We start from the raw sequence: 15,964 nt of genomic DNA, 5'->3' as shown, positions 1-15,964 counted from the left end.
GGGAACTTATATACCATGATTGGAGACATATATACCTGGATGGGGGACATATATACCAAGCTGAGGAACATATATACCTGAAAATAGCCAAAGTTTTAGGACATATATACCAAAATGGGGGACATATATACCAGGTTTAGGAATATACTGTATATACCTGGAAAAGGCCCAGGATGGGGGACAGATATACATGGAAAGGGCAATGAATAGGGGACATTAATACAGAATGGGGAACATGTTCATACTTCATGTTCGGAGGGAGGTCAACACATATGTTTTTATCGGATTTAGAAAGCTAGAAGGGCCCATACGTCCAACCAACATGCAGGGGGGAAAGGAGGGATGGCCCAGATCTAAATTTTGCCCCAGGGCCCTGGGACTCTAGTTGCTAGAGATGAAAAACAAAAATGTACAGTTCGGAGTTTGTATCGGACACCTGGTGTCCGAGGCTTGAACTCGAACACAGACTTTTCATAGAAGTCTGTGTCCGAGTTCGGGTGTTGTTCATATGCTAATAAACTTTGTTGCAAGGCTGCAGCTCAGTCAATTAATATGTTTTTCGGCATGGTGAAGAGATCCATATACACTACAGTGAACAAAATAAAAAAAAAAATGACTTGGGGTCACTCCTACTTTTCAGAACCAGTGCAGGTAAAGAAGACAGCTGCGGGCTGCAGTCCTCAGTTGTCTGCTTTACCTTGGCTGGTTATCAAAAATAGAGGGGACCCCACAACAGTTTCTAAAATGATTTATTTCAATCATTTAAAATTACAGCGTGGATCCCTCTATTTTTGATAACCATCCAAAGTAAGGCAGAAACCTGAGGGCTGGTATTAACGGGCTGGGAAGGCCCATGGTTATTTGGCCCGTCCCAGCCTAAAAGCCCTCAGTTGCCCCAGAAGTTGCACATCCATTAGATGTTCAAATTCAGGTGCTTTGATTTGCTCTTCCCAATTGCCCTGGTGCAGAGGCAACAGAGGCAATCGGTGTAAAACCTTTGGGCTTCATGTCAGCTGCGAAATTGACAGCTGACATCAAGCCCATGGGTTAGTAATGGATAGACGTCTATCAGACACTTCCATTACTGGTTAGTAATGGGTGTTGTCTGATAGGTATCTCTCCATTACTAACCCCTGTGCTTGATTCCAGCTGTCAATTTACATCTGACATCAACCCCAAAACTATTACCCCAATTTCCACCACACCAAGGCAATTGGGAAGAGCAGGGCAATGCGCCACTTCTGGGATGACTGAGGGCTACTATTTTTAGGTTTGGAAGGGCCAAATAACCATGCCTGATAATACCAGCCCACAGCTGTCTGCTTTTCCAGCGCTGGTTATGAAAAATATGGGGGACCTTACGTCTTTTTTTATTTATTCCCTATCCACACTCATTTGAAGGGTAACTGTCCTGCTCTTATCCTCATTTTGCTTCCTTTTGCAGCCCCTGTAGCTCTTACTACGGCCATTTTACAGCACCAAAGTTTGGGTCCCCATTGATTTATATGGCATTCGGAGTCTGGGGTCAAATTTGGGTCTCAAACCGAACTTTTAACTAAAGTCCAGTTGAACTCGGTAAACCCGAACTTCCACGGGTCAGCTAATCTCTACTAGTTACACCACTGACAGTAAGGTCACCATAATGAAAATGTACATCATGGAGCAACATCTGACAGCAGCCTCTGACATACCTTTTTGTCATTTTGTAGCAAGTGGTTAAAGTATTTCATTGTACTATTGGTTTGACTAGTGAAAAAATGAATGCAAATTGGAAATAATACTATCATTAAATATAAAAGCTTTGTCCATATGTTATAATTACATAAAATAAACAATGGAAACTTACTAGAATTGTAGTAATTATTAGCGTTTTGTTAGCCAGACTGTCAGACACATTTTGGAAGAAATATTTTTTGTCCATGGTGATGCCATTCGTGACGTGCCACTGTCCAATCTATTCAGAAAACAGAATATACATGTAAGTAAATTTTAAGGATTCCAAACAAAGAACTATGGATGGTAAATGGTGACCACAATTACTTCTCATGTTCATATATGTCACTGTGTTTGGGTAGCAGGTCCTGTGGGAGGACACCGGGGTGTAATCCGCAGCTGAGTCCTGTACCCACCACTGTGATGATGAGATGGATACATTGACTTCACAACAAGCGGCTCTCTGCTCAAAGCCAGAAGAACTGATCTACTTGCATGGAAGTTAATTATTGTGATAAATTTCAAAATGTCACAAAATATCTGCTCTAAATATTAACTTTGGTAAAAGAGAAGCCATTTTTCCATTAATGTCGCCTTTGAAACAGCGGTGTACACATGCATTTTCTGTTTCATAAATCAAATGTGTCCTGCTAGGAGAAAGATTGCGATTCTGCGGGACTCCACTGCTGTATCCCTTCAGATGTCGAAGAGGTTCTCGCTTTAACTCTTTTGCAGCTTTTTTATGAGCCAGAAAATATATTTTCCACCTCTCATAGCCATGGAAGACACAGAAGAGCGTAGATCCCATTGCAAATATCAAAATGGGTCATCATTATTTAGGCCTGGGATACACTGACTTTTTGTAGTTCTACTGATTAATTTTAACTATTTACAGTCCCTTGAAAAGGTATTCATACCAAGTGAATATTTCCATATTTTTTTCACGTTAAAGCCATAGACTTAATTGTGTTTTATTGGGATTTTATTTGATATACCAACAGTTAGTAGCAAGTATTTGTGAAGTCTAAAGGAAATGATACATGGTTTTCTAAAATGTTTTAAAAATAAAAATCTTAAAATTATGACCTGCATTTGTATTCAGTCCCCTGTAATCTGATACCTCTAAACAAATTCCTGAGTGACCAATTGCCTCCAGAATAAGTGATGGGCAAATAATCACTATAGTGTTCTGATTATTCGTATCAAATCCCAAAGTACTATTCCAGTATTCATCCGAAATAACAAACCTAATGGAAGTCAATGGGGAACCCATGCATTTTTCTTGCGGGGACGAATACTAGAATAGTACTCGGTATCCGGTAAGCATTAGTCAAACACAAATAGTTGCTATTTTCCCATCTCTAGCCAGAAAAGTCATGTAACTAGTGCATTGAGTGTGTATTTTATTCTCAGTATAACTAAAGCTGTTCCATGAAGGCCTCAGAGGGTTGTTTGAGAATTTTAGAGATCAAACAACATCATGAAACCAAGGAACACACCAGACAACCAGGGTTAAAGTTGTGGAAAAGAGTAAAGCAGGATTAAGTTAAAAAAAAAATTGCCCAAGCTCTGAACATCTCGTGGAGCACTGTTCAATCTATCATTCAAAAATTGAAGGCGTATGCCACAACTGCAAACCTACCAAGACATGGCCGTCCACCTAACCTGACATCCGAAGCAAGGAGAGCACTAATTACAGAAGCAGCCAAGAAGCCCAGCCCATAGTCACTGTGGACGAGCTGCAGATTCACAGCTTAGGTGGGAGAATCTGTCCACAGGACAACTTAGTCTTATAGTCCACAAATCTGGCCTTTATGGAAGAGTGGAAAGAAAGATATTTTTGAAAGCAAGACATAAGAAGTTCTATTTGTAGTTTGCAAAAAGCTATTTAGGAGACACAGCTAGTAAGTGAAAGAAGGAATGAGACCTAAGTAGATCTTTTTGGGCTAAATGCAAAACGCTACCATCCCCACTGTCAACCATAGTGGTGGTGGCATCAGGGGAATACGGTCAGAGTTGATAGGAAGATGGATGGAGCTAAATACAGGGCAAACCTAGAGGAAAAACTGTTAGAGGCTGAAAAAAATTAGATTGGGCTATAGGTTCACTTTCCAGAAGGACAACAACCTTAAACATCCTGCCAGAGCAACAATGGATGGATTAGATCAAAGCACATTCATGTGTGCAAATGGCACAGCCAAAGTCCACACCTATTTTGCAAAGAAGAATGGGTTAAAATTTCAAACTCTAGATGTGCAAAGATGGTAGAGACATACCCCAAAAAAACTAAACATTTTCAGCAGTAATTGCAGTGAAAGGTGGTCCTAGCAAATGACTTATGCCAGCGTCACACGCTACAATATATCGGGCGATATGTCGTCGGGGTCACAGATTCCGTGACGCACATCCGGCATCGTTAGAGATATCGTAGCGTGTGACAGCTACGAACGACTGTGAACGAGCAAAAATACTCACCTTATCGTTGCTCGTTGACACGTCGTTCATTTTCATAAAGTTGTTCCTCCTTCTGTGCGCCGGTTGTTCGTCGTTCCCGAGGCAGCACACATCGCTCCATGTGACACCCCGGGAACGACGAACACAGCTTACCTGCGTCCCGTCGGCAATGCGGAAGGAAGGAGGTGGGCGGAATGTTATGTCCTGCTCATCTCTGCCCCTCCGCTTCTATTGGGCGGCCGCTGTGTGACGTCGCTGTGACGCCGAACGTCCCTCCCCCTTCAGGAAGAGGATGCTCGCCGCCCACAGCGAGGTTGTTCGGGAGGTAAGTGCGTGTGACGGGGGTAAACAACTTTGTGCGCCACAGGCAACAAATTGCCCATGACACACAAACGACGGGGGCGGGTGCGATCGCTCATGCGATCGCCCGATATATCGTCTCGTGTGACGCCGCCCTAAGGCACAGCACAATTTTAAAATACATTTTTCAAAGAAATATTTAGAAAACAATGTTTCATTTCCATTACACTTAACAAATACTTGCTATTTAGTGTTGGGATATCACAGAAAATCACAATAAAATGCATTTACACACGCCCCCTGACGAAGGATCTCCGAAACACGTGTTGGGTCGGCTGGCTGGCACAATTGTTCACACTGATGGCTACAGGTATTACTCTTCATGTCTTTGGGCTCCTATTTTGCTCCTGATTTTGGTATTTTACCTTAGATAGAGCCCACATGTAATATTACGCTTACTCGTGGGTATGGTGAGATGCTGGCGCATTTACATCGCCTTGTCTTTTTATGCACTATAATATAGACCACTTTGGCATTATTTGCACCTCATATTTATAGTATTTATTATAGGTGCCATATTTATCATTCTTGGTGATTTTCTGCCTTGCCTGCACCTGCTCCATATCCTGAGTCATAGTGCCATCTTGTGATTTTTATACATCACACTATGTGTATTTTCTGATATTTCCTAATCGTGTGTCAGCCCCCCTCTTTATCATCATTTTTACCTTTTTTGATGTTTTTATGATATTGTGACAATAAAAATTAAATGATTTTATTATATTTGTGGTTTTGGCTATATTCTTTTTTGGTTCTATGTTTACTCAATAGCCTTATCAGTAATTACTTGGAGTGTTGAGACTTCATTTGGTGATAGTCCTGTGTACACACCATTGTGCTCCTGTTGGTTCTAATCGGTGTATTTAAGTTTGTGGGTATAACGTGAGAAAAATCGGAAAAGTTGACAAGGTATGAATACTTTTAAAAGGCACTGTAGCTGCAGCCCAAAGTAATACATTGAGTTGTTTACAATTGATTGGGCTGAAGATCAGAGGTGGCATCAGCACCCGGCACACCTGGGCAAATGCCAGGGCAATTGACAGCCTGGGGGGCCCAATCATCGTCTTCAGTCCTGCAGGCCCTGGGCTGAGATTCGAGGACCGCAGTGCTTGGGCTGGCAGCCGCACTATCCTGTATCCTGGATAGTGCAGTTGCCGGCCCTTTAAGCCACCCTGGAACACAGCATTCACTGCTGAATGCTCTGTGCTCTTCTTTCATTGAAGTTCATCTGTGGGTGGAGCTACTGTGTGGTGTGCTCCAGTACCACCGATGAAAAGGAGCTGCAGCGCAGCTCCAGCCAGTGTCCCCCTGGCAGCACACTGAGTACAACGAATGTCCTCCGATGCTGTATGTTTCATCCCCCGATCTGTATGTGCGCCCCCTCCTGAGCTGTTTGTGCCCCACTCTTGATATCTTCTGTATAGGCCCCCACTCCTGAGCTGTATGTTCCACCCCCCCGATCTGATGCTCTCCCCCTCCTGAGCTGTATGTTCCACCCCCCCCAATCTGTATGCCCCCCTCCTCAGCTATATGTTCCACACACACCCGAAATGTATGGGGTCCCCCTCCTGAGCTGTATGTTCCACAACCCAATCTGCATGCTCCCCCTCCTCAGCTGTATGTTACACCCCCCGAACTGTATGTACCCACCCTCCTGAGCTGTATGATCCACCTCCCCGATCTGTATGGGGTCCCCGCTCCCGAGCTGTATGTTCTACACCCTCTGATCTGTATGGTCCCCCACTCCTAAGCTGTATAGGCCCTCTCAGAGCAGTAGGTGCCCCCCCTTAAGCTGTATGGGACCCCCAGAGCCATATGTGCTGCCCCTCCACAGCCATATGTGCTGCCACCCCAGAGCCGTAAGCGCTGCCACCCCAGAGATGCATATGCTGCCACCCGAGTGCCGTATGTGCGCCCCCAGGGCTGTACTGTATGTGCTGCCACCCCAGAGCCGTATGTGCGGCACCACAGAGCCATATGTGCTGCCACCCCAGAGCCGTATGTACGGCACCACAGAGCCATATGTGCTGCCACCCCAGAGCCGTATGTGCGGCACCCCAGAGCCATATGTGCTGCCACCCCAGAGCCGTATGTGCGGCACCACAGAGCCATATGTGCTGCCACCCCAGAGCCGTATGTGCTGCCACCCTAGAGCCGTATGTGCTGCCACCCAAGAGCCGTATGTGCTGCCACCCCAGAGCCGTATATGCGGCCCCACAAAGTTTTATGCCACCCACCCCAGTGATGTGTATGCCTCCCAGAGTTGTATGCTACTCCAGTAACATCTATACCCCCAGTAATATTTATGCACCTCAGTAACATGTATTCCCCCCAGTAATATCCATGCCCCAGCCCCTTCTCTCATTTATGTACTGTAGCCCTCAGCCTCTCTTGTGATGTATATATAGCAGTGTCAGTGTGCTCTGTGTGTGTCCATGTCTGTTAGTGATGGCCACCAATCAGCGCGGCACAGCCACATGCCTAGGAGGAGATGTTCGGGAGACAAGCGGGGAGGTGAGTGAAGCTTCCCCATATTAATAATATCTCTAATGTGTCTGTGTGTGCGTGTATGATGTGTATCTAGGTATGTCAGTGTATATGACTGTGTATAGATTTGTCTGTTTATATGTATTTTTTTGTGAATTTGTCTTTAAACATGTATATATACATACACCTGTATATGTACATATCTATGTATCTATGTATGTGTATGTATCTGTATGTGTGTGTCTGCGTGTGTATGGGGCCCACTGAGACTCTTTCACCCGGGGCCCACAAAAACCTGGAGCCGGCCCTGCTGAAGATACCACTAATAGTTCACATCAATCAGTAGCACTACAAAAAGTTGCAGTGTAACCCAGCACTTATGGAAGTAGAATTTTGACAATCTGGAAAGGTGTGTCAGGTGTTTGTTTCCCCTATATAACCTTTACATGGTCCCTGTACTAATTTCTTATTACCCAGGTCTTGGTAATAATACAACTCTCATGGAGAGAAGAGTCTTGCGTATGTTATTACCCTCAAATACTGAAGGCGCTGGTATCATCTAGGTTTGGACTACCCATAGTTTACCTGTATGATATTTATGACTTGTCTTCTTGTACAGCTTCAGGGATGTACTGGCTTTCCTTAAGGCCTCTTTCACACGTCCGTGAAAAACCACGCTCGTTTTTCATGGACGTGTCAAAGGTGCGTTTTGCCCTCCGTGAGCCGTGTTTATGGCTGATGCTGCGATGTCGAGCGTGATAGTCCCCACCCCCGTCGCAGCTGCGATATCATTGTGATGGCTGCCGTAGCGAATGTTATCACTACGGTTGCTTCAAATGCACTCACCTGTCGTGTGACGTTGCTGGCCGGCAAACCGCCTCCTTATTAAGGGGGCGGGTCGTGCGGCGTCACTGCGACGTCACACGACAGGCGGCCAATAGCGGCGGAGGGGCGGAGATGAGCAGTATGTAAACAGCCCGCCCACCTCCTTCCTTCTGCATTGCTGGCCGGGACGCAGGTAGGAGATGTTCCTCACTCCTGCGACTTCACACACAGCGATGTGTGCTGCCGCAGGAACGAGGAACAACATCGGACCGTCAGCAAGGTAATTATGGTTTTTGGCGACGCTACACCGATGATACGATTACGACGCTTTTGCGCTCGTTAATCGTATCATCTAGGCTTTACACACTACGATGTCGAGAGCGACGCCGGAAGTGCGTCACTTTCGACATGACCCCACCGACATCGCACCTGCGATGTCGTAGTGTGCAAAGTACCCCTTAGCGTTTTCACATAGCCTAATATTCAAATTGGAATCTATGTTTAGACAGAGCTTATCTCTTAGCTATCAGTTTTCCAAGTGGAAACCACTTTAGGAAATGTGCCATCTTTGAAGGTGTTTTTCTTTTCCTGGAGCAATTCCTGAAGAGTTTTTGAAGTGTTTTGAAAGAGTCTTTTTTTCCCAAGAGTGTTTTTTTTTTGTGGCCCTTGATTAAGAAGTGACGTGCTTTTTTTTCTGAAAATGTTTTTCTAAATTTGAAGTGGGGAAAAAAACACTAAAAAACCCCCCACACAAATAAACAGTAAAAAAGATTTGTATTTAAATAAATTGATAGAGTCTATCAACAGTTAAAGTATTTTTCACTCTAAAAAAACCCCTGTCTGTGCAGAACCTTAAGCTGCCGATACATGTCAAATAACTGTTGGTTGACTGTTTCTTCAACTCCTCCATACTCATGAGCACTCATGGTGTAAAGGCCTCGTTACACACTACGATTTATGTGACGATCTCAGTAGCGATGTGACACGCCCAGATCTTAGATACGATTTGCTGAGATCGCACATAGGTCGTTTATTAGCGGTCACACGTAATGATCGCACAAGCGAAGCAAAATCGTTCAGCGATATATTGTCTGACCAAGACGGTCGTTTTGATGTTGTTCGTCGTTTGCAGGGTGTCACACGTACCAATATGTCTGCTGCGATCCAAATGACGAACAATATTTTGAAAATGGACGACGTGTCAACAATCAACAATTTTCAACCTATTTGGGATCGTTTTGAGTCGCACGTAGGTGTCACACGCAACGACGTCGCTAACGATGCCGGATGTGCGTCAAGGAAACTGTGACCCCGACGACATATCGTCAGATAAATCGTAGCGTGTAACGCAACCTTCAGGCTTCACCCATATAACTTCTCATATATGGCATGGCAGTCACATTGTTTCGGAAAAGGGAGTTAACGATTAGATACAAATAAGAAAACTTTATCGCTTACCTCCTGGAACCCTATCTTAGTGTATTGTAGAATCTTGAGATCATAATTTGATCTTTGACCCTTGCTATTGAATTCCACATGTCCAGTAAGACCTTCCAACTCTACCTGTGCAAGAGAAAGACAATAACAGAAAGCCAAGGGCAATACACCTGTTTCCAAATGCTCACAGTTGTACTACTTTGTTATTGCCTCATTTAGTTGATTTCATGGTTGCTATGCTTATAAGAGAAAGTAGGAATGTACAATGAGAGACCCTACCCCAATACTCAGTAGGGTGGCCAGCTGGCTAAGATTGAGAACTGCACAGTTGTGGAAGGGATTGTGGGGAAATAAGGACTATCTGATAAGAATTATAGAAGAATAGAAATAGTAAGAATAAAAGATATTGGTGAGAAAGAGGGCAGAGATTACTAATAGTCATAGTCCATCCATCAGAAGTCTTGTCATGAATTTCAGGGACCGATGGTGTCACTATGCATTAACAAACCCATACTTGGGGCATGAAAATCGCTTTATATAAAAAATAATTAAATGTGAATTAGAATCAACCACAAGTGAAGGAAGAATTGTCAGGGGAATACAATTATTTTAAACAGGGCTCAGACAATTAAAGAAGTAATACTCAGCTTTACAGCTCTTAAAGGGAACTTGTCACCAAGTTTTTCCCTTTGAGCTGCGGCCACCACCAGTGAGCCCTTGTATACAGCATTCCAGAATACTGTATATAAGAGCCCAGGCTGCTCTGTAGAACATAAAAAACACCTTTATTATACTCACCTAGGCGGCAGTCTGGTCCGATGGGCTGGTCTCGGTGCAGCGCCTCCTATCTTCCTTCCATCGCCGTTCTCCTGCTCAGCCCTGTGTGCATGACGCATCCTATATCATTCACATAAAGGCCTCCATTGCACTCCTGCGCATGCACACTTTTATCTTTCATGTTGAGGGCAGAGCAAAGTACTGTAATGCACAGGCACAAGAAAAGGTCAAAAACCACCTGTGCATGCACAGTACAGTACTTGTTCTGCCCTCAGCAGGGAAGATCAAACTGAGCATGCGCAGGAGCGCAATGGAGGCCTTGTGTGAATGACAGGACGTGTCAAGCACACGAGGTTGGGCAGGAGGGTGGACATTGTAAAAGATGGAGGAGGCGCTGGACCAGAGAGCAGAGACACTCATTGGACCGGACCGCCCCCGAGGTGAGTATTATAAAAGTGTTTTTTACGTTATACAGAGCGGCCTGGGCTCTTATATACAGTATTCTGTATATAAGGGCTCACTGGTGGTGGCCGCAGCTCATAAGGGAAAAACCTGGTAGCAGAAGCTCTTTAAGCCTGTATCCACCCAACCCCTGCATATCCCTACTTCAATGTCATGTGCTGATACATCACTGTGACCAATGATCAGATTGGTAGGCATTCCTGGTGTGACAAGATGGTATTGAGAAGTAGAGAGACTCGAAGAGTAATGGAAGGGAGGAGGGCACTATTACTACTTTTATAAAACAAATAAAGTAGTAATATTACCCATCTCCCTTCCATTACTCTTCGAGTCTCTCTACTTCTCAATACCATCTTGTCACACCAGAACTACCACAATTTTGAACTCTTTTTAAAATAATTGCCATCCCCTGGACAATCCCTTTAAGCTGATAAATTAGCTGTAAGGCTATGTGCCCACGCGACAATGTACCCGCGGATTTTGCCGCAGGTTTGTCTGCAGGTTTCCCGCAGCTGCTCCCTGGAATCCGAAGCTATACATTGCTGCGGAATTCAAGCTTTTTTTGTTGCGGTAAACCTGCTGGACAAGTGCGAAAATACCTGCGGACGTCCCGCCCTCTATCTCCATAGTGGAAAGACTGGACATCCGCAGATATTTCTGCATGAATAATTGACATGCAGTTACGTGCGGCTGCGGGACAGCCACAGCATTTTCCGCAGCCACACATACCACAGCATTGATACAGCACTCCCCAAATCCCATAGGATAACATGGGGAGTGTCTGTACTTGCGTAAACCTGCGGAATTATCTGGAAAATCCAGATAAATCGGAGGGTTTTCAGTGGCAAAATCCGCAGGTACGTTGTCCCATGGGCACATAGCCTAAGGGGTACTTTGCACGCTGCGACATCGCAAGCCGATGCTGCGATGCCGAGCGCGATAGTCCTCGCCCCCGTCGCAGCTGTGATATCCTTGTGATAGCTGCCGTAGCGAACATTATCGCTACGGCAGCTTCACATGGACTCACCCGCCCTGCGACGTCGCTGTGGCCGGCGACCCGCCTCCTTATTAAGGGGGCGGGTCGTGCGGCATCACTGCGACTTCCCACGGCAGGCGGCCAGTAGGAGTGGAGGGGCGGAGATGAGCGGGATGTAAACATCCCGCCCACTTCCTTCCTTCCGCATATCCTACGGAAGCCGAGGTGACGTCGGTAGGAGATGTTCCTCGTTCCTGCGACTTCACACACAGCGTTGTGTGCTGCCGCAGGAGCGAGGAACAACATCGGACCGTCGCGTCAGCAAAATCATGGATTACGCCGACGCTGCACCGATGATACGATTACGACGCTTTTGCGCTCGTTAATCGTATCATCGAGCCTTTACACACTACGATGTCGCATGCGATGCCGGAAGTACGGCATTTTCAATTTGACCCCACCGACATCGCACCTGCGATGTCGAAGTGTGCAAAGCCCGCCTTAGGCTCTCTTGACACTCAAGGTATCAAAAAGTCTCAAACATTTTTGCAAAATGTTTCGATTACACTCAAAATGTTTAGACTTTTTGCCTGGACCCAGCACGTTTCTAAAAGTGGGCATAGATTGTATAGTAGCTGAAGTCTCTGAAGGGAAAGCTTTAATTGCATATGCTTATTTTATCAGTACTTGCCCTATTTGTCCAGCGTACAATATGCCAAAATGTAAGAATATATCGTATCATTCCATCAGTGGAATACAATGGAAAATTGTAAAGATCAAAGAGGTATGAACAGAGCCTGAGGGGTACTTTGCATACTACGACATCGCAATCCGATGCTGCGATGCCGAGCGCGATAGTCCCCACCCCCGTCGCAGCTGCGATATCATTGTGATAGCTGCCGTAGCGAATATTATCGCTACGGCTGCTTCACATGCACTCACCTGCCGTGCGACGTTGCTCTGGCCGGCGAACCGCCTTCTTATTAAGGTGGCGGGTCGTGCGGCGTCACTGCGACGTCACACGGCATGCGGCCAATAGGAGCGGAGGGGCGGAGATGAGCAGGATGTAAACATTCCACCCACCTCCTTCCTTCCGCATAGCCGACGGGAGCCGCGGTGACGCAGGTAGGAGATGTTCCTCGCTCCTGCGACTTCACACACAGCGATGTGTACTGCCGCAGGAGCGAGGAACGACATCGGACAGTCGCGTCAGCGTAATTATGGAATTCGCTGACGCTACATCGATGATACGATTACGACGATTTTTCGCTTGTTAATCGTATTATCTAGGATTTACACACTACGATGTCGAGAGCGACGCAGGAAGTGCGTCACTTTCGACATGACCCCACCGACATCGCACCTGCGATGTCATAGTGTGCAAAGTACCCCTAAGTCCGGTATGAATACTGGACACTTTAGATAGAATTATATATTTTTTTCTTATATTACTATACATTAAAAGCCATTTAAAAAATTGAGAATCCCTCACCCTTCCTCACCATTCTCAAGTAGTTCATAAGGCTGGTACCATGCTGCCATATTTGTGCAGAGCCACATGAAAGGGGTTTAACACCAATTTCTTGACTTCGGTTTAATTCCTGCACAGCGTTCACCACACCATAAACAGCATCAAAAAGTAATGCAGCAGACAGCTAAAACCAGAAGAGAAAGGTATAATTATATTAATTCTGATATCCCTGTAACATTGTTTGTGCCTGACAGCCTTTCTGTACATCTACCTATGCTGATCTACATAATTTTACACTTATGTAGCTATAATTATCAGCAATGTATAGTGGTTAAAGCAAGATGAAAATAAAGCATAATTATGGGATAATTATAGTATTAAATTGGTCGTTTCATATAAGAAAAAAAGAGTTTGTTTTCATTTCCATTAAATGTGCCGCACTTACATAGTATTGTAGCAATGAACCAGTCACTTAATTAGGGCTGTTCACAATTTGTTTTCTGCTACATTTGGAGTATGCATTATCTCAGTTGCTTCTCTGTCCTAGTACCTGGGTCCCATGCCGGTCTCCTCTACTCTTCAGCAGAGGTTACGGTAAGGCCGGGGCCACACGGGGATCTACTGTGATCCTCGCATGACACTCAGCTTATGCTGGCAGCACAGCGGGAGCCGAGTGTCATGCGAGTGTCATTGCGACTGAGGTCCGATCATGTGATCGGACCACAGCTGCGGGGGGCGGGCCGGCACTGAGGAGAGGCGGGCCAGCACTGTGGAGGAGAGGGAGGGATTTATCTCTCTATCTTCTCTGTTGACGGCTATTGCCATTCTCGCTCTGCACTTGCCGGTGTAATGCGAGTGCAGTGCAATTTTTCTCTCACCCCATAGACTTGAATGGGTGAGAGAGAAACAAGGATCGCATTGCACCCGCAGCATGCTGTGACTGTTTTCGCGGTCCGATTAGGGCTGAGAAAATAATCGCTCATGGGTGCTGGCACATATTGGTCCGAATGGAATACGATGTGTGTCTTAGGCCTAATGCATCCAGTCAGTAACCATGGTGGTTATACATTGATCACACTTGTGGCCACTGTTTGGCTGCAGTAATGTCACGCTAATGACAGGGAAATATGATGCACAATGTGACACACAACACAACAGAAGGGGTAAACGGGGACACTTTAATAACACTAGCGCTAGTGAGAGGGAAGATGGACACCTCCAACACTTACTGCAACTGTACCCTGCACTCCTAGCCAGGTTCCTCATCTGTTGCCGAGCAGGAACCTGAAGTCCTGAGTGATCCTGCAATAGTCCTAGCTAGTTAGTGGACAGGTAAGGGACGCTAGCCCCACTGCTGCACTAAAACAACAAGGGAAAGAAAGACAAACAGGGGGAAACACACCAACAGACTGCTGCAGTCACCACCAAGACTGCAGCCACACCAGCAACTTGAAGAGAGGGTTCCACCAGCTCCTTCCAACTCCAGGTCAGCATCTAAATAAGAGTGAATAACTGGCACTCTCTACCGGGTATATAGGGTGTATCAAGAGACTGGGTGTGGTCCAAACCAGAAACACCTGGGATGGTAATGAGAATGCTTCCTTGCACAGAATACTGACATTAACCCTTTTCACCCCAAAGGAAAGGAAACTATATTTAACTACAGGGGTGAACATAACAATGGCTTTCAAGCCCTGAATCTGTCACGAGTCTCAAATGCCAAGAGACAGGTGTGAAAAGTAACTTTCGCTGAACAGTAGAGTAGGCTGGCATGGGACCCAGTACTGAGGCAGATAAGCAGCTGTGATCAGCAGGTGAGTTGGTGCATTTTATTATTTTGATGACACAGTCAGGCCATTGCTAAAATAGAAAAGAGATAGAAAATCCCTTTAAATTAGGAGTAGGTCGGGATATCGTCTGGAGTAGTGACTTGAGATTACGAACCCATGGAAGTTCGATTCGGCGGGTGCAGACAAATCAACCCTCCATGGGTTCGGATTTGATACGAACCCCAATGGAAGTCAATGATTGGCAGTTCGTGTCTCCGCCCACATACAGCCAGCTATCAGCAGAACACTTCCTTGGGAGGGTGAGCGGGGATTTATTTTTTTTTTTTACATCCGATCATGCTGTTGTTACCCCACTGCAAGCGGCTCGCACTGGGCTGAGCACCGAGCGTACCCGAGCACAGTGATGCTCACGCGAGTGGTTAGCATACGTAAAGCACCCGAACTCTAATTTTGTTTTTAAAGTCGGTGTTCGGCCTGAAAGCCTAACACCGAACATCAGGTAGTAATGACATGTGACAAAAAGTAAATATATTAAATGTAAACAGACTCTAAGCTGTGATGGCAGACGCAGCCTACTTATAAAGGTGGCACAGTTTTCTGATCTTAGCCATCCCTTTTAGGTAAGTAATAACACAACTTTAGCTGTAATTACAATAAAAAAAGAATCTCTTCTACCTGATGTGTCACTCATAGTCATACATTCATAAAGTAAAGACCGCAAACAAGTACTCACGGCAGGGCCAGTGAAGGGGGAGTGATCACAATTCTCTTCCCAAGACTGTTGAAGTATTTGGGCAAATTCCTGATAGTAGCTGTGCGACTGGTTAAACATAGAAAAACTCAAAATTTTCACTCGGTCATCTAACGGGCTGTCAAATCGCTGAAGAGAAAATTCCTGATAGAAAAAAAGTCAACTATGTGAAGGCTGATCAGCATCAATAATTTACTAGTATCTGATTGATTATAATTGTTCTAGTATTTCACGTATTTCATACTGTACAATAAAATAATACAATCTAGCCTAACAATACATAAAGTGCAATGTTAGCAGTAATTACTCTACACAGTAAGGATCCGTTCATGTTTCCCTTGAGCCTTTCCTTAAAGGGAATCCAACAAGTGATTGATGCTGCCCAAGCTGCGGGCAGCACAAATTGCATTATGGCAGCCAAGTATATTATACAGTGAACAAAAATATGAATGCAACACTTT

The 15,964-nt window shown here is 45.2% G+C and overlaps 1 protein-coding gene across 4 annotated transcripts in view; it reads right to left on the bottom strand.

The window, feature by feature from the left end:
• GRIK4 (glutamate ionotropic receptor kainate type subunit 4) overlaps nt 1-15,964 on the bottom strand; it is a 564,520-nt gene that overhangs the window by 145,145 nt on the left and 403,411 nt on the right. For 2 of the 4 annotated variants that reach the window (XM_075328390.1, XM_075328388.1), the window contains exons 8-11: nt 15,486-15,647; nt 12,984-13,146; nt 9,298-9,398; nt 1,847-1,954 (exon numbers count right to left, since the gene is read on the bottom strand). In XM_075328390.1, the coding sequence (XP_075184505.1) occupies nt 1,847-1,954; nt 9,298-9,398; nt 12,984-13,146; nt 15,486-15,647 (534 nt within the window). Of the gene's footprint in view, nt 1-1,846; nt 1,955-9,297; nt 9,403-12,983; nt 13,147-15,485; nt 15,648-15,964 lie in introns of those variants that run through there. The other 2 variants (XM_075328389.1, XM_075328391.1) reach the window with 2 other exon arrangements.

The sequence above is a fragment of the Anomaloglossus baeobatrachus genome, chromosome 11, assembly GCF_048569485.1.
Source record: "Anomaloglossus baeobatrachus isolate aAnoBae1 chromosome 11, aAnoBae1.hap1, whole genome shotgun sequence".
Classification (NCBI taxonomy): domain Eukaryota; kingdom Metazoa; phylum Chordata; class Amphibia; order Anura; family Aromobatidae; genus Anomaloglossus; species Anomaloglossus baeobatrachus.
Note: the sequence above shows the minus strand (reverse complement) of the source record. Positions and strands in the feature narration are given on the sequence as shown.